The 26,201-nt window shown below is 45.2% G+C and overlaps 1 protein-coding gene across 1 annotated transcript in view; it reads right to left on the bottom strand.

Annotated features, from left to right (window-relative positions):
• Nucleotides 1-25,973, bottom strand: part of GGT7 (gamma-glutamyltransferase 7) — a 74,314-nt gene extending 48,341 nt beyond the window's left edge. The window contains exons 1-6 of the mRNA XM_088480632.1: nt 25,781-25,973; nt 11,469-11,695; nt 10,971-11,122; nt 9,255-9,369; nt 1,562-1,629; nt 51-124 (exon numbers count right to left, since the gene is read on the bottom strand). Of these exons, the coding sequence (XP_088336758.1) occupies nt 51-124; nt 1,562-1,629; nt 9,255-9,369; nt 10,971-11,122; nt 11,469-11,695; nt 25,781-25,937 (793 nt within the window). The 5' untranslated portion in view covers nt 25,938-25,973. The remainder of the gene's footprint in view (nt 1-50; nt 125-1,561; nt 1,630-9,254; nt 9,370-10,970; nt 11,123-11,468; nt 11,696-25,780) is intronic.
• Nucleotides 25,974-26,201: the final 228 nt, after the last annotated feature.

The raw sequence follows: 26,201 nt of genomic DNA, 5'->3' as shown, positions 1-26,201 counted from the left end.
ATAAATAATGCACATTTCTTCTGCAAACCCCTAATAGCAAAGTGCCTTACCCAAGTCATGTGTTGTATTGAATCCACCACTGGCAATGTCTTCCACTTTTGAAATAACATCCAACCAAGTTAGTCTTAGAGGAAAAAAAAACAACAACATTGTGTAAAGGATAATGATAAATATAGTCTGGTGCAGATGGGCTTGTTCCTATCAAGTCTCAGGCACAGTGACACTAAGGGGGGTATTCAATTAGGCTGCGAAAAGTCAGAATCGGCGATAAATTATGATGACGTCATTTTCGCCTATTTCAATTATCCCCGTATTCCATTTCAAAGACTTTTCGCAGCTTCGAAAAGTCTTTGAAAAAAAACGGGGATAACTTTTCACCATGTTTTACATTGTGAAAAAAAAAGTGCAGAATTGGAGTTAAGGGGTGCAGGCTTAAAAAAAATAGCTTGCACCCCTGGGAATAGCCCCTAAAAATGAACTGTGTCAAAAAAAGTAAAAAATAAAAAAACAGGGATACCCCAAAAAAATTATTACATTTTGGGGCAAAAATAAATAAACAGGGGAACAGTGTTTAAAAATAGTCCAATAGGTTCAGGGGTATTCTGTCAGTTGTGGCAAGTGTTTTCTAGAATAGGCTATTAGCGGCAGGTGCATTTATGCAGAATTTTTTAAAAATTAGTTTAGGGACTTAAAAATATGCTAGTACCCATTTTCATGTAGCCCAAATTTGATGGGACCACTTAAAAAAAAGAAATAATAAACCTAAGTGCTCTTCTGCATCACTTGTTCTAATGTCGGGAAAAAACACCTGCCGCGGATATTTAAAAATGCAGAACACATTCTGCAGGGCTAAACAGGGGTACCCAGAGTGAACCCCCATGTCTGGACATCTTTAGGGGGGTCCTAGGAACAAAACCCGAAAATTCCCAAATTTTTAGCGATACTTACCTTTCCGCAGGCTCCCGTTTTCGCAGCTTCCTAATTCAATACGGGGATAAAGCAGGCGCGCACCCAATACTTTATCCCAGGAAAAGCTCTGATGTGGAGCGAAAAGTCCTGCATGGACTTTTCGCTCCCAAATTGAATAACCCCCTAATTAGCATGAATTAGTCCAAGTAAAATCAGCCAGCATGTCAACAGTACTAATATAATTGCCAGACCATAGCTTGTGTATGCCCTCCTAGGGGGCTGGTTTAAAGGAATAGCGGAAAGATACATACGTAATCCAACCTGATTATTCCTCTGCATCAGTAAATTAAAAAAAAACAATTATTATCTATTGATCTAGTGGTTGTATTCTATAACAAGTTATCATAGTAATTAACAGATGTTATCAAGTGCCCTAACTGTATTAATTCCACTTATTAAAACCATACATCCTTTGTGAGCTGAGCTAATAACCATCCTATCCATGGTCAATCCTGGATGATATGTTGCTCATGATCACTAACTGAAACAGCGGACTTATTTTACTCATTATATTACAGTCCTAGCAGAAATATGAAATGTAGGTACAGTACAGTTCTAGTACTAAAGGGAAATGACCCTCATCTGTACTTACTTCCCATACATCTTGTGAGCTTTGGCTAGCCCCTTCAACATTCCAGGAACACCAACCAGAATACCGGGCTGAAAAAAAAGAGATAATACAAGTGCATGCACAGGGCCTGATTTAGGGTCACATACATATCTGAGTTCCGGACAGAGGCCCTGATTCAGAGCCACTCGCAAGCGGCCCAATGTTTAGGCACTGCACAGGCGCCATGTCGGGCGTGCGCAAGCTCCACCGAGCGACTGAAGTTCAGTCGCTACGGGGCTCGCAACAAAATGGGGCGGCTGTCGATGGTGGTAGGGGGGGTGGCTGGACAAACGCAGGTATTCCCTTAGGAACGCCTGGCGTTTGTAGGGAGGTCTTACTGACATCATTACTAATGTCAGTAGTGAACTTCCTGCTCTATTAGAGCAGGAAGTCCACTCGGCCTTTCGGCAGCCTAGACCCTACCATAGGGTCTCGTCGCCAGGTCGATGGTCGCGAATATCGTGATGGTCTCCTGGCCGTTCGCACAAGCTGTGGGTGGTCTCTCACAGCTTTGCGAGTGGCCGAAGATAAAAAAAAAACGCCCACAATCCCAGCGTGCGGGCAGTGGCAGCGAGCGGCTCTGAATCAGGGCCAGAGCTCATGACTTTTAGCAACTGTGCACGCATCGGGGCCTGCATACGCTAGTTTTAGTAACTATGGGCAAGTCAGAGTCGTACACATGTCAGCTGCATCTCCACTTGCAGCTGAGGAGGTGTAACTAGCGGCAACTGGGCACTTGCATGTAGGATGAAGTGTGTCGTGGGTGTGTAAACGGATATGCGGGCAATTCAGTTATATGGCTGATTTTAGACGGATCTTTTGCACAAGTATAGGGTTGGCTCATAGTCATGATGGCTACTTTCACAAGCAGATATATAAGAGCAGTGCAGATACGGACAATGTGCATGTGACTCTGAATCAGACCCACAGTGTAAAAAAAGAGGTAATTTCCATAGCAACCAATCAGATTCCATTTCTCAGTTGTTTTAGTACAGTTTAGAAAATGAACGCAACCTTTACTGCCCAATAACCTGCAAGACAGTTTTCATAAACATATCCTATTATGCACTTATTTATTTGTAAGTTACAAACTTTGCAGTTGTATGGATCCCTTCACTCAAAAATGTAAAACACATAAAAGAGTAGAAGGAGAGGTTCAGATAAACACAGTCAATAGAAACACAGTCAATAGTAAAAAACAGGAGGTCAGCAGAAAGTGGGTAGGTGTGTAGGATGTGCAGCTAGAATTGGGTAAGTGTGTAGGTGCGAAACAGAAAGATGATAAGTGCATAGGGAGAGAAAAAGGGTATGGTAAGCAGCAACTGGGTACATGCATAGGGAAAGCAGCAGGAATTGGGTATGTTACCAGGGTTAGCAGCAGGAAGAGGGTAAATGAATAGAGTGAGCAGCAGAAATTGGGTAAGTTACCAAAGACAGAAGCAGGACGAGTGTAAATGAATAGGGTGAGCAGCAGAAATTGGGTAAGTTAGTAAAGCAGGAAGCAGGAAGAGGGTAAATACAAAGAGGGAACAGCAGAAATTTGTAGAGATCTTAGGACCTCATTCAGAGTCGGTCGAAGCGGCCGCACGGTCGTACGCCATCGATGTTCGCTATACTGCGCATGCGTAAAGTTCGCAATGCGCGTGCGCAAACTAGCCGCTACGATCAGAAATTTCTCTCTCCTTGAACACAGCCAGCTCGGTAGTTTGAGTTACAGATGGAGGCGTTTGTGGGTGGTAACAGGGGAAGGTGCTTGAAAACGGGGGGGTGGAGATCCGAACGCAGGCGTGCCTCATTATGCGAACGGCGTTTTATGGGAGTGCATACGGATTATGGGAGTGCATAATTAACAAAGTAGCGTCAAGGCAAATGTGACATGGGTGGTTTTTACACTGACATGATCGTAGAGCTTAAGAGAGGGTATGGTCAACCTTAAGCTCTACGACCAGTTCCGATGGTTCCCGATGGTCTCGATTAATCCTTATATGCCCGGAGTTGACGTGTAATGCGTACGAGAAGGGGGCGTATTTTTTTGTCTTCCGACCGCTTCCTCCCCTTGGTCGGTCAGCTACCGATCCGAACTTAGGGACGCAACTTGCGAGGGAATCATTTGCATATCCGGCCCCTTTTCCCATACGACCGTGCGGCCGCTTCGACCGACTCTGAATGAGGTCCTTAGAGTGAGCAGTAGAAATTGGAAAAGTGCTCCACAGGAATAGGTAATGTGTGTGGGTTGAGTAGACTGTAAGAAGGAAAGTGTAGTGTGAGCAGTCAGGAAAAATGTAAGTGCATAGCGTGAGCAGCAGGAAAAGTATAAATGCATAGTGTGGGCAGTCAGGAAGAGGATAAGTGCATAGGGTTAGCAGCAGTGATTGGTTACGTGTGCAGTGTGAACAGACTGAAAGAAGAGTAAGTGCATAGCGTGGGCAGTCAGGAAGAGGGAAAGTGCACAGTGTGGGCAGTCAGGAAATGGGCAAGTGCATAGCGTGGGCAGTCAGGAAGAGGGAAAGTGCACAGTGTGGGCAGTCAGGAAATGGGCAAGTGCATAGCGTGGGCAGTCAGGAAGAGGGTAAGTGCATAGTGTGGGCAGTCAGGAAGAGAGTAAGTGCATAGTGTGAGCAATCAGGAACACGGTAAGTGCGTAGGTTGATTAGCAGAGATTAGGTAAATGTGAACAGACTTAAAGAAGTGTAAAGTTGTACCATGAGGCTAAGTGCATAGTGGGAGCAGTCTGTCATTTGGTAAATTCATAGGTTGAGCAGTCAAGAATAGTGTAAGTGCCTATTGTGAGCAGGAAGGAAGAGGGTAAGAGTGTAGGGTGAGCAAGCAAGAATAGTGTAAGTGCCCAAGGGGAGCAGGGAGGAAGATGGTAAGTACGATGGGTGAAAAGGCAGGAAGACAGTAAGTGCCTAGGGTGAGCTGGTTGAAGCAGGTAAGTGCGTAGAGTGAGCAAGGATGATGAGGGTAAGTGGGTAGAACAGGGTAAGTATGTACGGTGAGCAGGCAGGAGGAGGGTGAGCAGACAGACAGAGCTTAAGAGGCTTATTCTGAGTTGCACGCTGCTGAAACCACTTAAGTATCTTTTGCTGTAGTCGCGTCTACGGCTTTATATAGATGCTGGTAAAAGCCCTTGCCCTTGTGTACAAGCATGCGTCTCAATGTGCAACGACTGAGACACACTCTTTTAATGTCTTTAGACACAACAATCCAGCCTAGTGCATTTTTCAGCACCAATATCGGATGCACCATCAAAGCTTGCACCTGCCCCTTGTTAGGTGCAGATTCTCTGTCAGAGTATAGCCTCCAATGTACGCGCAGTTTGCAACCTACCATAACACGCGCATAAGACAGTGCATCTCCATGCATTTGATTAACCTCACACTCGCCTCCCAGCAATGCCCAATACATTTCTGTGACTGTGCGTCTCAATCACTACTGCGACTCTGGACCTAATTCAGAATGGATCGATATTGTGATAGCGTACGCAGACAGCAGATTGTTGCGTACTGCGCATACATCACAGTGCGCGTGCGTGAGTTAGTACTGTGATCGCTCTGCGTTCACCTACGCGGATACAAAAACATCGCAGAGTGAGTGACGGGACGTGTTTGGGGGTGGTGATGGTGGAGTGGTTGGAGAAACGCAGGCATGCCTGTCCGTTTGAACACCGTTACATGGTCATACATAAACTAGCCACTGCGACGGCATACGCAGCTTGTGTACTCACTGCTAGCAACAAGATAAGCAATTTCACAGTATGGTCAGATCTGTTGTAATTGTGCACGAGGGGCCGATGTTACTCTATGTTACTGATATGAAAGCAGGACTGCGAGGGATTACGGATGTGCACAAGCGGTAGTGGGCGTCTCTATGCTGGCTTTGGGCGTCTCTATAATAGCTTTGCGATTGCAGTCATTAGTATATTTTCGCAGCAGACCTGCATGCGTAGTCGCAGCTCCGATCGCAATAGTGATCCGTAATGAATCAGGCTTTCTGTACATACATACCGTGGGATGTATCAGCTGTGCGACTTTTTAAAACAATAAGACAATGTGGAAGGTAAAGAGGTATATATAGGGCAGACCAAAGCAATAAGCAAAGAAGGGAAGGAAAGAGAAGGATGGGAAAAGAAGGACGACAAGTAAGAGGGGAGGGGAAGGTGGGAAAGAGAACAACACAAGGATCAAGGTCAGAAAAGGTCAGAGCACAGGAGATAAAATACAGAAACTGGACTATGGGTTATTGCTAAGGGACTTAGGCCCTCATTCAGAGCCGGACGCTCTGAGCAGAGCGCTCGCTCTGAATGAGGGCCGTCCTCCATAAAAATGGAGCGTCCTCCTGGACGCTCGTATAGCTGTGGGTCACCACCCACAGCACATACGAGCGTGCAGGATGATAGTCGCGATGGTCATGACCATCGCGACCATCGCCAGTGCGACCAGAAGCCTGTGGTCGGGGTTTTCGACCACAAGCCCTGGAGTGATTTTGGCTCTATCAGAGCCAAAATCACTCCCACTGACATCACTAGTGATGTCAGTGGGGCCGGCTTCTGACAGGCACGCCCCCGGCACGCCCACCAAAGGGGGCGTGCTGTCAATCAACATCGACAGCACGCCCCCTTTGATCAGACACAACGAGCGAAGGAAAGTCCTTCGCTCGTCGCGTCTGGCGCATGCGCACGACGGAGCTCCCTCCGTCGTGCGCATGCGCAGTGCGCACCATCGACCCACTTGCGAGCGGACAGCCGCTTGCGAGTGGGTCTGAATGAGGCCCTTAGGCCCTGATTCAGAGCCGGACGCTCTGACAGAGCGCTCGCTCTGAATCAGGGCCGTTCCTCTGAATTTAAGAGCGGCCTCTTGGCCGCTCGCATAGCTGTGGGTGACCACCCACAGCTATAGCGAGCGGCCAAAATGATGGTCGCGATGGTCTTGCGACGAGACCCTTGCGGTAGGGTCTCGTTGCCGCAAGCGCTGGAGTGCTTTTGGCTCTATCAAAGCCAAAAGCACTCCCACTGACATCACTTGTGATGTCAGTGGGCCGGCCACAGACGGTAGGCGTTCCAATGGGAACGCGTCCATCTGGGCAGCCACACCCCCGGCACGCCCACCAAAGGGGGCGTGCTGTCACTCACCATCGACAGAACCCCCTTTGGTGCGAGACCTATAACGGCAGCTTGGCCTCCGTCGTGCGCATGCGCACTTGGCCAACATCGACCCGCTTGCGAGCGCTCACGAGCGGGTCTGAATTAGGCCCTTAAATCTATCAGATTCCAGAAACTCAAACCAGCTAAATCATAATGCAGAATATTTCCTAAATTTGCTATAAGATCATTTTAAAAAAGAAAGACAATCTGGTTCTAGCCATACTTGCCTACTTTTGAAAAAGCTTTTCAGAGAGATTGTGAAAGCAACACCTATGAGCGTGGCGGTAAAGTGGACGTGTTCTGCTACATATGAGAGGCGTGTCATAAAACTGAATAACATCCAAATGTAAATGAGCCCCAAAGCAGTTAGTAAGATTTATTTGCTGATGAAATCACACTGATACTTTTCAGAAAATGCATGTAGCCATAGGGATCATTGGGGCAGATGTATGAAGCTCTGCGAAGTAATAAAGTGCAGAGTGATAAATGACCAACCAATCAGCTCCCAACTGTCATGTTACAAGCTGTGTTTGAAAAATGACATTTGGGAGCTGATTGGTTGGTCGTTTATCACTCTCCACTTTATCACTTCCCAGATCTTCATACATCTGCCCCATTGTACCTTATAGCCAATGCAGGGAAATTATACTAATGATCCCATTTGAATGTATATATCTCTTGTTTTTTTATATATATATAACAGCTTCAAAAGGGGGGTATGGAGCAATCAGGGAGATTACTGGACTCTTCAAGGAGTCAGAGAGATTGCTACTGTATCAGGGACTCCCTGACAATCAGGGAGAGTTGGCAAGTATGGTTCTAGCAGGACATTAGTATAAAGAGAGGTTTTATAATGTGCGGTGAAAGTTATGGGTGGTAAATTACTCTGGGCTCTATTTACTACAATCCGCATATTGAATGCGGATTGTAGTGTGATATTACCGAGTGAATTCGCATTGCGAATTCAGGCAATATCACAGGGATTTACTATTTGCGATAAAGCTCTGTCCCTGCGGATCCCATCCCATCCGCACTGTAGTCGCGGTATTTTCGGAAAAAATACCGCGACTAAAAGCCTGCGCATGCGCCGACCCACCGCCGCTACTACCTCCCCACCGACGCTAAGCCCCGCCCCCCGCGATCGCGGACCCCCGCGACCCCCCCTCCCCCCCCGTGACCCCCCCTCCCTTCATTACACTTACCTGCATCCTCCTGGCCTCCGGTGGTCTTCTCCGGGCTTCCCGATCAGGTGATCTCCCATACTGCACTGGGGCCCGATCACCTGATGACCGGGCCCCAGTGCACTGTGGGAGACCAGCTGACCGGAGAGGAGCCATCACCGGAGGCCTGATCACCGGTCCCTGGATTCATATTTAATTTTTTTTTTCTTTTTTTAACAGCAATCAGCTTGCGGTCTGATTAGACCACATAGCTGATTACTGGTACCGGCTCCCGCCTCTGCTCTCCCCGTTAGAGCAGAGTGGGAGCCCGGTAACCGGGGGAGACCCTGGATAACGCCACCTCCAGGTGGCGTTATTATCACAGGGCTTCCCCCGGTATTTTTTTACAATTTATTTTTAGTAACTTGCACACAGATCACATTTCCCATTACAATTATGGGAAATGCGATCTGCTTTACTAAAAATAAGTGATACTGGGGGTTGGAGTAGAATTTTACTAATTCTACTCCAATTGCCCTGTAATAACTACAGGTGAAACTAAAATAATGTGAAAAGGGTGTGAAAACACCCTTTTTCACTTTATTTTAGTAAAAATAATGTTAATAAATAGAGCCCTCTGAGGTGAATATAAATAGTGAAACAAAATATATGTTAAAAACAATAAAGAGATGCCACATAGCGGGAGTTTTATAGGTTATGTTTACTGAGAATAGATAGCAATAGAGAAAGATATCAATGGGATCACTGAATAGAAGGTGACAATGGTTAAGCATGAAAGCACATAGGCCCTCATTCAGAGGCGGTCAGAGGATGCAAGCGGTCGCTCAGAAACTGGGCGGCCGCTTGCATCCTGACCGGCCGCCTCTGTTTCGGTCGTTAGGCTGTGGGTTTACACCCACAGCTCTAACGACCGCTAGGGTGATGGTCGCGATGGTCATAGACCATCGCGACCATCGGGGCTTACGACGAGACCCTAGGGTAGGGTCTCACTTGTCGTAAGCCCCGGAGAGCTTCTGGCTCTGTCAGAGCCGGAAGCTCTCCACTGACATCACTAGTGATGTCACTGGGGCCTCCCCCAAACGGCAGGCGTTCCCATGGGAACGCCTCCGTTTGGGCTGCCACCCCCCCGGCCCGCCTTCCAAACGGGGCGAGCTGTCAATCAACATCGACAGCTCGCCCCCTTTGGAAAGAGACCCGCTACGACCGGCGCTGTCGGTCGTAGCGGGTCTCACGCATGCGCACGAAGGACTCGGCTCCCTCGTGCGCATGCGCACTGGACAAACATTGAGGCGGCCGTGCGGTCGTAGACCGTACGGCGCCTCTGAATGAAGCCCATAATACCATAGGTTACCTTATTTTTCCAATACTCTAGAAGCTCGGTATGGATTCCGGATGGTGCCGTCTCTCGAAAATCAATAACATCTGTGAGGTTGTTTCGGATGTCATGAACAAGCATCACTCCTCCTCTGATGTAAAGAGAGAAGGACAGGTAGGTATAAATAATACTTGTTTTGGGCAGGACAGTCTCTAGGTAAAAAAGCAATAGGCCTAGAGATTCATTATTCAAAAAAGGTTCCTCATATTTTGTCTGTGGGAGGTATGATAGCATAGAGGGACCCATTGTCAGTGTACGTCATGCTGTAGAGGCACAGTGATGGCATGTGTATCATATACAGTTTGAGTCTCCCATATCCAAAATGCTTGGGACCAGGGGTATTTTGGATATCGGAATATTCCATATTTTGGAATATTTGCATACCATAATAAAATATCTTGGTAACAGGACCCATATATGCATACAGAATGCATTTATGTGTTATATACACCTTATACACACAGCCTGCAGGTAATTTTATACAATATTTTTAATAATTTTGTGGCTCAAGCAAAGTTTGTGTACATACATAAAATTCAGTTATGTTTCATATACACCTTATACACACAGCCTGAAGGTAATTTTATACAATAGTTTTAATAATTTGTGCCTTAGACAAAGTTTGTGTACATTGAACCATCAAAAATCAAAGGTTTCATTAACTCAGTCATGCCAAAAATATTCCGTATTTCAGAATATTTGGATATGGGGGACTCAACCTGTAATGACAACATAACGGGAAGCAGTTATTCTAGAGCACACAATATCAGTAGTAGAATGTGTTGTGCATAATAATAGCACAAGACCACAGAGATGGCATAAGGGCAAAGTACCAGCATTGGCATGTAGGGGGCGCTATTAGGTATATGGGTAACACAATGATTGAAGATATGTTGGGGCACAGTGTGGTCTTTGGAGGTACACTGATGGCATGAGAGCACTGCAACACTTATGGGGGTACAGTAATATAATTTGGGAGCACTCTGATGGTATAGAGGCCCAGTTTAAGGACACAGAGGCATAGTATGGTGCCACATATTTTATTCCAAATATCCTGATGCAGGTTTATTATGGCAAGTTTTTATCTTCTTTTTGTTTTGTGGTGGAATCAAGTGTTTGGAAACCCTTCTCTAGAAATCCAGTATTTAGTGTTTGCAAAGTTGTTATTGTTTATAATGGGTCTCACAGAACATATTTTATATATATATATTTATTTATTTGTCCCCTACTCAGTGTGTATAATATGTGTAACAAACACCTCTGCACTTCAGTCTCTGGGATTTATTCAATTGACCAGCAGGGTAATAGTTACTAATTTGGTATGTGAACTTTAATAAGCTGTTATTCAAGGATGTTTATTCAGCCAAATATCTAAATCTCTCATAAATGTGTCTTTTGTATTATTGTAAGTAATCCTGATGTAAGGTAATTACATATAAAAAAGATATTTATTGGCAGAATTACAAGGGGAAAATATTTTAATATATATTAAGTGACTGTGTGTGTGTCTTCCAGCAATGGCAATTGTCATAGTAACACAATGTCCTAGTAACACAATCTTCCTAATCTGATCCTCTCCCCCATGGCTTACTTATGTCTATCGAACTTTAAGGTGAACATAATCAAGAGTACTCAACTGAGGGCGGCTTCCCTATTCCATAACATGAAGTGTACAGTGTGCTCTATACTTACCCCCCAATGCCTGACATGTGTGGATTAACAATTCCCAGACATAGAGCAGTCGCAATGGCTGCATCAACAGAGCTCCCTCTCTTCTCCAACACTTTAATGCCCACAGCAGTACAATGGGAAGCATCACTCACTACGGCACCCTGGTGGAAAATCTAGAAGGGCAAATAAAGCAAGAAATAGTATGTAAGACAAAGGCAAATATAGTGTCATGATAGACATAATCTATACACATTGAGGGTACTAAAGTTTTTCTTAAGCCTGATGCAACACTGGGGTCTGTTTACTAAGCCTTATATGGAAATAAAGAGAACGGTGATAAAGTACCAGCCGATCAGCTCCTGTAATGTCACAGGCTGTGTTTGCAAAATGACTGTTAGGAGCTGGTTGGTTAGTGCTTTATCTCCGTTCATTTTATCTCCATCCAAGGCTTAGTAAATAGACCCCATATATATATTTTACCCATGATTACTTTATGCCAATGTTATTTAATATTCTCACCTGAGGATCCCCAAAATATATCTGCATTATGAGTGCTATTGTGACCCCCATAGCAAAAGTGATACAGGCAGTTATAATGACAGTAAGACCATCATGATGGCAGCTGCACTCAGAGCTAAAAGGGTCCTTGACTGTCTCTCGTAGGGGGGACGCGTCCTGGCTGCCCATTTCGGAAGATGAGGATGGCAGTCGCTGCAGACGGGCTGATTTCAAGAAGGCATCTGGGTCTGTGAAAAGCAGAATATTATATATATTTTTCAAGTGCTTGATCTCTACCATTTCCCCAATACAATATCTATCACGTTTAAAAGATTACCTGCCACAGAAAAAATAGATGGATAATAAAAATGACAGTTTACCGTATAAAAGAGAAGCAAACAAGCGGAGCAGGGTAGTGATGCTACAACTGTGGAGCTGTGAGTTGCTTCTGCTCTTTTTCAGCTGGTACCCCTGACAAATGGTCTCTATACCTGACGAGGGATTCAACAAGGTTATGTGCTCTTCTATGCTTCCAGATGCTAATAGCCCTAAACTCCTTTGCTTAAAACATAAAAACTGAAGTCCTGAGATTAACACAGTACTCAAGAGATATCAGATTTCTACAGTAAATCCCTAAATTTAACCCTTATATACCTTTAATATACAGAGCTGTGTTTTTACTTGTACTCTCTGCAGAGCATTAGTGTCTCTGTATTTTACACAGGGCATTGAGTGTCTCTGCATTGTACTCACAGCAGTGCATGACTCTGTATTATACACAGGAAAATGCGTGTCTCTGCAGTTTATACAAGGATTCCGTGTCTCTGCACTATATACATGGCAGTGCGTGTCTCTGCACTTTATACATGCAGTGCGTGCCTCTGCACTATATATATGGCATTCCGTGTCTCTACACTATATACATGGCAGTGCGTGTCTCTGCACTTTATACATGCAGTGCGTGCCTCTGCACTATATACATGGCAGTGCGTCTCTGCACTTTATACATGGCATTCCATGTCTCTGCACTATATACATGGCAGTGCGTGTCTCTGCACTTTATGCATGGCATTCCGTGTCTCTGCACTAAATACATGGCAGTGCGTGTCTCTGAACTATATACATGGCATTCCATGTCTCTGCACTATATACATGGCAGTGTGTGTCTCTGCGCTTTATACATGGCATTGCATGTCTCTGCACTTTATACATGGCAGTGCATGTCTCTGCACTATATATATATGGCATTCCGTGTCTCTGCACTAAATACATGGCAGTGCGTGTCTGTGCACTTCATACATGGCATTACGTGTCTCTGCACTTTATACATGGCAGTGTGTGTCTCTGCACTTTATACATGGCAGTGCGTGTCTCTGCACTATATACAGGGCACTGCGTGTCTCTGTACAATATATATGGCAGTGCATGTCTCTGCACTTTATACAAGGCACTGCGTGTCTCTGTACAATATATATGGCAGTGCATGTCTCTGCACTATATACAGGGCACTGCGTGTCTCTGTACAATATATATGGCAGTGCATGTCTCTGCACTTTATACAGGGCAGTGCGTGTCTCTGCTCATCAGTGCATCTCTCTGCACTATATACAGGGCACTGCGTGTCTCTGTACAATATATATGGCACTGTGTGTCCGTGTCTCTGCACTTTATACCGGGTAGTGCGTGTCTCTGCACTTTATACATGGCACTGCATCTCTCTGTTCAATATATTTGGCAGTGCACTATATACAGGGCAGTGTGCGTCTCTGCTCTATATACAGATCAGTACATCTCTCTGCACTATATACAGGGCACTGTGTGTCTCTGCATTTGCACTATATACAGGGCAGTGCATGTCTTTGCACTTGCTCTATATACAGGGCAGTGCGTGTCTTTGCACTTGCACTATATATGTGGCAGTGCGTGTCTCTGCACTATATACAGGGCACTGTGTGTCTCTGCATTTGCACTATATACAGGGCAGTGCATGTCTTTGCACTTGCTCTATATACAGGGCAGTGCGTGTCTTTGCACTTGCACTATATATGTGGCAGTGCGTGTCTCTGCACTATATACAGGGCACTGTGTGTCTCTGCATTTGTACTATATACAGGGCAGTGCATGTCTTTGCACCTGCTCTATAGACAGGGCAGTGCGCGTTTCTGCACTTGCACTATATATATATGGCAATACAATATCTATCACGTTTAAAAGATTACCTGCCACAGAAAAAAAAGGATGGTTAATAAAAATGACAGTTTACCGTATAAAAGAGAAGCAAACAAGCGGAGCAGGGTAGTGATGCTACAACTGTGGAGCTGTGAGTTGCTTCTGCTCTTTTTCAGCTGGTACCCCTGACAAATGGTCTCTATACCTGACGAGGGATTCAACAAGGTTATGTACTCTTCTATGCTTCCAAATGCTAATAGCCCTAAACTCCTTTGCTTAAAACATAAAAATTGAAGTCCTGAGATTAACAAAGTATTCAAGAGATATCAGATTTCTACAGTAAATCCCTAAATTTAACCCTTATATACCTTTAATATACAGAGCTGTGTTTTTACTTGTACTCTCTGCAGAGCATTAGAGTCTCTGTATTTTACACAGGGCATTGAGCGTCTCTGTATTGTACTCACAGCAGTGCGTGACTCTGTATTATACACAGGAAAATGCGTGTCTCTGCACTTTATACATGGATTCCGTGTCTCTGCACTATATACATGGCAGTGCGTGTCTCTGCACTTTATACATGCAGTGCATGCCTCTGCACTATATATATGGCATTCCATGTCTCTGCACTATATACATGGTAGTGCGTGCCTCTGCACTATATACATGGCAGTGCGTGCCTCTGCACTTTATACATGGCAGTGCATGTCTCTGCACTATATATATGGCATTCCGTGCCTCTGCAGTCTATATATGGCATTCCGTGTCTCTGCACTATATACATGGCAGTGCATGCCTCTGCACTTTATACATGGCAGTGCATGTCTCTGCACTTTACACATGCAGTGTGTGCCTCTGTACTATATATATGGCATTCCGTGTCTCTGCACTATATACATGGCAGTGTGTGCCTCTGCACTTTATACATGGCAGTGCGTGTCTCTGCACTTTATGCATGCAGTAGGTGCCTCTGCACTATATATATGGCATTCCGTGTCTCTGCACTATATACATGGCAGTGCGTGCCTCTGCACTTTATACATGGCAGTGCGTGCCTCTGCACTTTATACATGGCAGTGCGTGCCTCTGCACTTTATACATGCAGTGCGTGCCTCTGCACTATATATGGCATTCCGTGTCTCTACACTATATACATGGCAGTGCGTCTCTGCACTTTATACATGCAGTGCGTGCCTCTGCACTATATACATGGCAGTGCGTCTCTGCACTTTATACATGGCATTCCATGTCTCTGCACTATATACATGGCAGTGCGTGTCTCTGTACTTTATACATGGCATTCCGTGTCTCTGCACTAAATACATGGCAGTGCGTGTCTCTGCACTATATACATGGCAGTGCGTGTCTCTGCACTTTGTACATGGCAGTGTGTGTCTCTGCACTATATATATATATATATATATATATATATATATGGCATTCCGTGTCTCTGCACTAAATACATGGCAGTGCGTGTCTCTGCACTATATACATGGCATTGCGTGTCTCTGCACTTTATACATGGCAGTGCGTGTCTCTGCACTTTATACATGGCACTGCGTGTCTCTGCACTATATATATATGGCATTCTGTGTCTCTGCACTAAATACATGGCAGTGCGTGTCTGTGCACTTTATACATGGCATTACGTGTCTCTGCACTTTATACATGGCAGTGTGTGTCTCTGCACTTTATACATGGCAGTGCGTGTCTCTGCACTATATACAGGGCACTGCGTGTCTCTGTACAATATATATGGCAGTACATGTCTCTGCACTTTGTACAGGGCAGTGCGTGTCTCTGCTCATCAGTGCATCTCTCTGCACTATATACAGGGCACTGCGTGTCTCTGTACAATATATATGGCACTGTGTGTCCGTGTCTCTGCACTTTATATTGGGTAGAGCGTGTCTCTGCACTTTATACATGGCACTGCGTCTCTCTGTACAATATATTTGGCAGTGCACTATATACAGGGCAGTGTGCGTCTCTGCTCTATATACAGATCAGTACATCTCTCTGCACTATATACAGGGCACTGCGTGTCTCTGCACTATATACAGGGCACTGTGTGTCTCTGCATTTGCACTATATACAGGGCAGTGCATGTCTTTGCACTTGCTCTATATACAGGGCAGTGCGTGTCTCTGCACTTGCACTATATATATGGCAGTGCGTGTCTCTGCACTTGCACTATATATATGGCAGTGCGTGTCTCTGCACTATATACAGGGCACTGTGTGTCTCTGCATTTGTACTATATACAGGACAGTGCATGTCTTTGCACTTGCTCTATAGACAGGGCAGTGCGTGTTTCTGCACTTGCACTATATATATATGGCAGTGCGTTTCTCTGCACTATATACAGGGCAGCAAGTGTCTCTGCAGTACGGGCCTGATCCAGATAGGATTGCAATTGCTTAGCTGCACACAGGCAGCTTTGCAATTGCGATCCTTGCAGATATGGTAATGCAGCAGGAGGCATCACGCCTCCTGTGCATTACTTATTTGAGCTGCTTTGTCCAAGGCAGCATCGGATAATCTGTGGAACATTAGCCGGCTAAGGGGACCCATGGGGTCACACAAGCCGGCCGCCGCAGATGAGAGGAAGAGGACGGGAAATCTCCGTCAGCCAACAAAGATCCTGGTCTCTTCCCTCCCCCCCAATGGCGGTGACATGCCTCCGTCTCGGGAAACGGAGGTCATCGCCGCCCCCTCGCCCTCAAACGGTAGCAGACTATCAATCAATGACAGTCTGCTGCCAGTCTGCGTGCGGGATCGCAGACCCGTTCTGCACATGCGCAGAACGGGTCAGGTGCCTGCGCAGATTCCCGATCATTGGGAATCTGCGTTCAGCACTGTACTAGCATGCACTGTTGAATAAGGCCCTATATACAGGTCAGGGCGTGCCTCTGCACTATATACAGGGTAGTGAGTGTCTCTGCACTATATATAGGTCAGTGTGTGTCTCTGCACTATATACAGGGCAGTTTGTCTCTCTGCACTATATAAAAGGCAGTGCGTGTCTGTATTATATACAAAACAGTTCTTGTCTCTGCACTTTGCATCATATACAGGACAGTGCGTGTCTGTATTATATACAGAGCATTATGTGTTTCTGCGCTATATACAGGGCAGTGTGTGATTGTGTACTATACAGAGGGAAACACGTCTCTGCAATATGTGCAGTGCCTATCTCTGTAGTATTCAGTACATGGCAGGGCAAATCTGTATTAAAGATATAGGGGCTGATTCTGAGTTGGGAACAAAGCAAAAAAAAAAACAAGTTACTTTGCACCTGAACAAGCCATGTAGCAATGTAATGGGTGCACATACATTTTCTGCTTTTTGCATGCAGGTTAAATACTGGCTGCTATTGCATGTAGCCCACAAATGCTGGACAGCTTTATATTTACACTGTAATTTAGATTTGAGTTAGGACATGCCCCTCTCACATCTAAATCTCTCTGCACATTTTTAATCTGCCCCACCTGCAGTGCAGTATAGTAGGTTTTACCAAGGTGCAAAGTTACTTGCTAGGAGGGTGGGGGTACAATCTGAACATTCCAGTTACACATACTTTTTGCACCCATAAAATGAACACACACTGCTTGCTGTTAAGATATGAAGATGTTGGCAGAGAATGTATGCTGAACCTGAAACATCACATCACAATGACGCAGAGAGTGGATAGATGTACAGATAGGACACAGGGGGTGGTCAAATGTACCAAGAACAGGACAGCTTTACACTGTCAGGACGGGTTCCTCTGTACTCCAGCCTCAGGTAGGAACAAACACCAAACATCCTCACTTTAGCTTCTCTTATGTTCACCAAATCCCTGACTAAGTGAAAAAAATATGATACGTCATCCTTACATTGTTTATCATATACCCCTCCTAATGCCTGTTACTTTATAGCCAGCATGTAATGGCGTAAAACATACCGTCTTTGTTTTTACATGTTTTATCATGTACTGTGACACTAAACTATTAGAATGAGTTATATTTAACAGGTTGAAATATCTCATAAATCTTTAAAGTATGTTAGTTTTTGCCGTACTTCCTGTGTAGAAATCTTTTACCGTCACATCTGCGAATATCAGAATATTTCTGATATAGACTGTTACCTTTTTGTAGTCATTTTAATTAACTCTTTGTAGGCGAATATGAAGTAACTATTGTACTCTTAAAATGCTGGTTCTAAAAAAAAACTATACATAAAACTATATTGTGGGTAAAAAAAAAAAAAAAACCCAGCACACACACACACACTACTTTATGGAGAAGACTAAAGAAAAATAATCTGCATACCTTACTAGGCATTTTACTTAATGTGCAAATAATTTTTGTCAATAAAATGAATGGGAGAGGTGTTGGGTCTTCTGGCCATTCACTAATATATCTTACAGACTGACGACCCGGTTTATTAACCTGTGAATTTCCTGGGTACAGAGCAGACTTCGACCCGGGTCGTTTGCATTCACACATAGCAAAAACCCGGGTCTCACTATGTGAGATAGGGGTATTAATAAGATTTCAAGGTGCAAATAAACCTCAAAAAATAACTAAAAATAAACATCATTGATTAATAAATAAATAACTGTAAATCATACAGCTATAGACTTACACAGTGTTTAAAAAAATATAATGGGGAACATTTAAGAAAACTGGAAAAGAGGAAATACGTTTTGTAATCTATAGCAATGAGCAAATGAACATAATAGTTGAACACAAGTCAGCTGTGCATGCACGGAACTAAATGTATATATTCGCCTGTATGCGGCGTTGCACAAACCTCTGAAGTCTCATCCATACGCTTGGTATTATAGTTGTCACCATTACTAATGGGCAATTGCACCAGCCTTATCTTTGGTACAAATGATAGAGGGAATGTTAAACGCTGCATAATATGCTATTATTAGGTGCTATATAAAAAAATTCATGATGTTATTTACATGTGGCAAAGCAATAATACTTCCAGTCTCCGAGAAGTACTACATTCAGGTTTTGAAGATTTTTACAGAAGGCAATACTTTGTTGTTAGCAATTATGTGGCCTCTAGGGGCACTGTATTTTTTGAGGCTTTAGATCAGGGGTGGGGATCCTTTTTTCTGTCGAAGGCCATTTTTATATATATAACATTATTCGTGGACTCGGTGCAGGCCACACCCCTCCATGTGATGTCGCATGGGGACGGGGCCACAATCGCCAGTGATTACAGCAATGCCTGGAGCATCCTGAGGATGCTCAGGAGAGCTGTAAGGGCAGCGGTGTGACGTCTGAAGCGTCCTAAGGACACTCCAGGCGGCACTGCTGCATAGATTCTGGCCGCAAGGTGCCATTATATGCACCCTGATATCCAGATGAGAAAAAAGCTCTAAGGGCCAGACCAAATGATTCTGGGGGCCTTATACGGCCCCTGGGCCTGAGGTTCCACATCCCTGCTTTAGATGTTGTCTCACTTTACCTTGATAAAACAATATGGAAGAGTCCTGACATAATAATACATGTAAAAACAATATTTTAATAGTTATTTTTATGGAATGATCACTACTGATATAGAATATTAAGCTATATTGACATAAAATGTAGATTCACATCAAATGTAAAAAAACATAATGGGAGGGCAAAATACACACAGCAGTCTCATAATGTTTATGGACCCCTTTGAAACGCCTGAGAGGATGATGATTAAATATATAGCCAGGTATGGATTGAGTTGATGAAATCACTACTTAAGTATTGGTGTGCCAATAACAACATATTTTTGCTGACTGAATTTGCTCTAATAGATGTTAGAGGGCAGGATGGGGAGATTTAACGAGAAATTTGCAGGCCCATACTTGCCTACTCTCCCGAAATTCGCAGGAGGCTCACGTTTTTTCAAAAATCCCAATTTTACTGTGAAATAATTAACACAACCAGTAATGATTACACCTTTGCACCGACTAGGAGATCAGGAAAATGTGTGCATATATGTCCAGGGCAGTGCTAGGATCTTCTGCCGCTACCCCAAACTTCCAGATTTGCTTCAATGCTCTGGAATGATGCCCACATTTGAAATAAAAACATTCAGCTCAGGCTGGATTGCCCTACTGTCACATCTAATGGGTTATCTATGTTTGCTGGCACTGTATATGTCTGAATTGTGACATACCCTGCACTTTGTAAGACACATATTATAGCTGTTTAAGGAGTCTAGTTACTAAGGGAAGAAAAGGGGGAAAAACGCTAAAGACAGATAAAATCCCTGTATATACCGCTTCTCAGTATGTACTAAAGGGATTTTCTCTGCCTGCAGCCTGCCAGCGCTAAGTGCAGGCTGAAATATCACACTGCACCTGGGGCACTAAGCACTGCCATAAACACCTATGGCAGCGCCAAGTGTCTCAGGTATTACTAATGGTGCATACACACGGTCAGATTTTTCTTCAGATCTGAACGATACCGATTTAAAAAATAGTTCAATCGTTCATATCTGAAGGAAAATCTGACATATCTGTCAGATGAACGACTTGAACGATGCACGTTTCCGATGGTCAGATAACGATATCTGATGTGTTTGCAGTAAGACTTGGATGATTCCTTTAATTTTAATGCAGTCAGAAATCGTTCAATCGTTCAAATCTTTGGTTAAATCGTTCAAGTCGTTCATCTGACAAATCTGACCGTGTGTATGCTCCATTAGAGGAGATGTCACTTACCGGGCTGCTGACTTCTCCAGTGCTGATATCGCCTCCTGTAGCTGCCGATACCTGCTTCTCCTCACAGGAGAAGCAGGACTTGAGCTGTGTCAGGTTGGCCGTTTGTAAATAGAGTTTGTTGACAAAAAAAAGTCACTGCTGCTGCTGCTGCTGCTGCCGGTCAGCCGGCCGGAGATGGTGAGTTACACAGGGCTGTAAGGGAAGGGAGTCTCAGCTGTTACCGCCGAGGGGGCGACTTAACGTTCACCCTCCTCGGCTGGTCTATTTTTAGTAACAGATGCGTTAGCCAGCTCCTGCTTCACAGCGGTAGCAGGCAAAGCAGGAGTGGCATTAATGCAGAGTCTTAGTAAATAGACCCCTAAGTGTTAATGATGCCCTCTTCATGAACTGGCCAAGCTCGCTTTAAAATCAGGCATTTGAAAACCCCCCTCTAGAAATCCTGCGTTTGTCACTGAGTAGGGTTATGCTCTTGGGGTTGGGTTAGGATTAGGGTTAAAATAACAAAAAAGAATGTGTCAACCTTTTTCTGTGTTGACTATTTAAATTTTGAAATTTTGACCATGTTGACCTTTGACCCTGTCGACCCAAATCCATGTTGACCAATTTACCTGTCGACCTTTTAATTCTGTCAACATTTTGTCCCTGTCGACCAATTGCCTGTCTCACTTCTACTATCAATCCAGTGGCCAGATCCACTGGTACATGTGCTGGATAGACAGATACATATATTAGTGTACTGGATAGGCATACACTGGGACATGAGAGTGATAGACAGGTAACAATGACCGGTACATGTGATTGATAGACAGGTACACCAGGTGATGGATAGACAGGTACACCAGTACATGTGATGTATAGGCAGGTACACCGGTATATGTGATGGATAGAAAGAGACACTGCACATGTAATGGATAGTCAGAGACACTGTACATGTGATGGATGAACAAATACACAGAAACATGTTACGGATATACAAATAAACTGGTACATGTGATGGATAGACAGATACATTGGTGCATGCGATGGATAGACATATATCATGGTACAATTGATGAATAGTCAGAGGCACTGATACATGTGATGGATAAACAGAAGCACTGGTACATGTGAGGGTATACAATCGGGATGCCGGCTGCCGGAATCCTGACAGCCGACTTCCCAACTGCTTTTTCCCGGCATGGGATAAATGACCGGCGCGCCGGCATCCCGATAGAAGGGATGCCGGGCGTCCCGAGCGCACAGCCGCGCAGGGGGGGGTTAGGTTTAGGGCACCCGGGGGGGGGACTTAGGGATAGGCACCCCGCCGGGGGACTTAGGTTTAGGCAGCGGGGAAGGGGGGGTTAGGGTTAGGCACTTAGAGGGGGGTTTAGGGTTAGGCACTTGGGGGGGAGGTTAGGGTTAGGCACCCCTAAGGAGGGTTAGGGTTAGGGGGTTAGGTTAGGTTAGTTTACACTTACCTTAGCGACGATCGGGATTTCCAGCGCTGTCGGGCTTCCGCTGCCGGGAACTCTGCTTTTGTCGGCCAGGCACTGCCGGGAATGCGGCCGGCGGTATTTCATACCAAATCCCATGTGAGGGATAGGCAGAGACACGGGTACATATGATGGATAGACTGTACATTTGATGGATAAACAAGTTCACTGGTACATGTGATGGATAGTCAGAGACACTGGTACATGTAATGGATAGTCAGAGACACTGGTACATGTGATGGATAGACATATATCATGGTACAATTGATGAATAGTCAGAGGCACTGATACATGTGATGGATAAACAGAAGCACTGGTACATGTGAGGGTATACAACCGGGATGCCGGCTGCCGGAATCCTGACAGCCGACTTCCCAACTGCTTTTTCCCGGCATGGGATAAATGACCGGCGCGCCGGCATCCCGATAGAAGGGATGCCGGGCGTCCCGAGCGCACAGCCGCGCAGGGGGGGGGGTTAGGTTTAGGGCACCCGGGGGGGGGACTTAGGGATAGGCACCCCGCCGGGGGACTTAGGTTTAGGCAGCGGGGAAGGGGGGGTTAGGGTTAGGCACTTAGAGGGGGGTTTAGGGTTAGGCACTTGGGGGGGAGGTTAGGGTTAGGCACCCCTAAGGAGGGTTAGGGTTAGGGGGTTAGGTTAGGTTAGTTTACACTTACCTTAGCGACGATCGGGATTTCCAGCGCTGTCGGGCTTCCGCTGCCGGGAACTCTGCTTTTGTCGGCCAGGCACTGCCGGGAATGCGGCCGGCGGTATTTCATACCGAATCCCATGTGAGGGATAGGCAGAGACACGGGTACATATGATGGATAGACTGTACATTTGATGGATAAACAAGTTCACTGGTACATGTGATGGATAGTCAGAGACACTGGTACATGTAATGGATAGTCAGAGACACTGGTACATGTGATGGATAGTCAGAGACACTGGTACATGTGATGGATAGAGACACTGGTACATGTGATGGATAGTCAGAGACACTGGTACATGTGATGGATAGAGACACTGGTACATGTGATGGATAGTCAGAGACACTGGGATAGTTAGAGACACTGGTACATGTGATGGATAGCCAGAGGCGCTACTGGTACATGTGATGGATAAGCAGAGGCACTAGTACATGTGATGGATCGACAGATAAACTGGTAAATGTGATGGATAAACAGGTTCACTGGTGCATGTGATGGCTAAAAAGGTACACTGGTACATGTGATGTAAAGATATAGGCACTGGTACATGTGATGGATACACAGACACACTGGCACATATAATGGATAGACAAATAAACTGGTACATATGATGGTTAAACAGGATCACTGGTGCATGCGATGGATGAACAGGTTCACTGGTACATGTGATGTATAGGCTGATGCACTGGTACATGTGATGTATAGGCAGATACACTGATGGATAGATGGATAATTAAATTCACTAGTACATATGATGGATAGGCAAGTACACTGGCACATGTGATGGATATGCAGAGACACTGGTACATGTAATGGATAGTCAGAGACACTGGTACATGTGATGGATAGAGACACTGGTACATGTGATGGATAGTCAGAGACACTGGTACATGTGATGGATAGTCAGAGACACTGGTACATGTGATGGATAGTCAAAGACACTGGTACATGTGATGGATAGTCAGAGATACTGGGACATGTGATGGATAGAGACACTGGTACATGTGATGGATAGTCAGAGACACTGGGACATGTGATGGATAGAGACACTGGTACATGTGATGGATAGTCAAAGACACTGGTACATGTGATGGATAGTCAGAGACACTGTTACATGTGATGGATAGTCAGAGACACTGGTATAAGTGATGGATAGAGACACTGGTACATGTGATGGATAGTCAGAGACACTGGTACATGTAATGGATAGAGACACTGACTGGTACATGTGATGGATAGTCAGAGACACTGGTACTTGTGATGGATAGAGACACTGGTACATGTGATGGATAGTCAAAGACACTGGTACATGTGATGGATAGTCAGAGACACTGTTACATGTGATGGATAGTCAGAGACACTGGTATAAGTGATGGATAGAGACACTGGTACATGTGATGGATAGTCAGAGACACTGGTACATGTAATGGATAGAGACACTGACTGGTACATGTGATGGATAGTCAGAGACACTGGTACTTGTGATGGATAGAGACACTGGTACATGTGATGGATAGAGACACTGGTACATGTGATGGATAGTCAAAGACACTGGTACATGTGATGGATAGTCAGAGACACTGGTACTTGTGATGGATAGAGACACTGGTACATGTGATGGATAGAGACACTGGTACATGTGATGGATAGTCAGAGACACTGGTACATGTGATGGATAGTCAGAGACACTGGTACATGTGATGGATAGTCAGAGACACTGGTACATGTAATGGATAGAGACACTGGTACATGTGATGGATAGAGACACTGGTACATGTGATGGATAGTCAGAGACACTGGTGCATGTGATGGATAGAGACACTGTCACATGTGATGGATAGTCAGATACACTGGTACATGTAATGGATAGAGACACTGGTACATGTGATGGATAGTCAGAGCAGCGTCGTAGCTAGACGGCAGTGCGCCCTGTGCAGCACTGCCGTCCCTCTCCGCCCCCTCCTCCCCCCCTGAGCTCTTACCCTAACTTCCGAGAGGAGGAGGGAGGGCGGGATCTTGCGCCGATTTTCAGTGACCACTGTCCGGCGCGCACCGCTGCCGGAGGTCTCTATCTGCAGACCTCCGGCACAGAGAAGTATGTGGCCGGTGCCGCTGGAGGAAGGCGCCCGATGCACATGACCCCGCAGCCCCCCCCTAGTTACGGCCCTGGTCAGAGACACTGGTACATGTGATGGATAGAGACACTGGCACATGTGATGGATAGTCAGAGACACTGATACATGTGATGGATAGTCAGAGACACTGGTACTTGTGATGGATAGAGACACTGGTACATGTGATGGATAGTCAGAGACACTGGTACATGTGATGGATAAACAGGTACACTGGTACATGTGATGGAAAGGTATAAGCACTGGGACATGTGATGGATAGACAGACATACTGGTACATGTGATGGATAAACAGGTACACTGGTACATGTGATGGATAAACAGGTACACTGGTAGATGTGATGGATAAACAGGTACACTGGTACATGTGATGGAAAGGTATAGGCACTGGGACATGTGATGGATAGACAGGTACACTGGTACATGTGATGGATAAACAGGTACACTGGTACATGTGATGGATAAACAGGTACACTGGTACATGTGATGGAAAGGTATAAGCACTGGGACATGTGATGGATAGACAGACATACTGGTACATGTGATGGATAAACAGGTACACTGGTACATGTGATGGATAAACAGGTACACTGGTAGATGTGATGGATAAACAGGTACACTGGTACATGTGATGGAAAGGTATAGGCACTGGGACATGTGATGGATAGACAGGTACACTGGTACATGTGATGGATAAACAGGTACACTGGTACATGTGATGGATAAACAGGTACACTGGTACATGTGATGGATAAACAGGTACACTGGTACATGTGATGGATAAACAGGTACACTGGTACATGTGATGGATAAACAGGTACACTGGTACATGTGATGGATAAACAGGTACACTGGTACATGTGATGGATAAACAGGTACACTGGTACATGTGATGGATAAACAGGTACACTGGTACATGTGATGGAAAGGTATAGGCACTGGTACATGTGATGGAGAGACAGACACACTGGTAGAAGTGATGCATAAGTAAAATACACTGATTCATGCGATGTGTTAACCACTTCAAGGGATAGAAACAGCGATGGTTATTCTTGCTGTCGTGTGTTTATTGCAGATGAAGCATGCATATGCCCTGTATATGCACACATGTATAATACACCATCTAGCATGTCTGCGCAAGGTTACCAGATTCATGCTCCCCCAGGAAGGTATCGTCCTCCCCGGTCCTCGGCCCCGGCTCTCCACCGGTTTCCTCTTCAGGCAGGCGGGGAAAGCTGGTGATGCTCATGTAGTCTACGGGGGAGTAAGAGCCCAGAGATCGCCCTGGGCCCGGCTCCGCCATCTCTACCTGCTTGTGACGTCACTGGTACTGCTGACAGTGCTGAGGGAGGGAGATGTGACATCACAGCGACGGTAGTAGGCGGTGCTTGTGACGTCACATAGTAATTACAGTGGCGGTGGCTGGTGCAGAGTGCTGTGCAGACATCATCATCAGTGGTTACATCGCAGAGGATGGGTTAAGATGAGCACAACGGAACTTCACGTGGAAAGGATGTCAGTTGTAGATAAAAAAACACCTGATGCTCAGTGGATGGAAGTAAAAATA

This window comes from Taudactylus pleione, unplaced genomic scaffold (assembly GCF_031769625.1).
Source record: "Taudactylus pleione unplaced genomic scaffold, aTauple2 ptg000256l, whole genome shotgun sequence".
Lineage (NCBI taxonomy): Eukaryota > Metazoa > Chordata > Amphibia > Anura > Myobatrachidae > Taudactylus > Taudactylus pleione.
The sequence above is the reverse complement of the archived record's forward strand: the minus strand, read 5'-3'. Positions and strand labels throughout refer to the sequence as shown.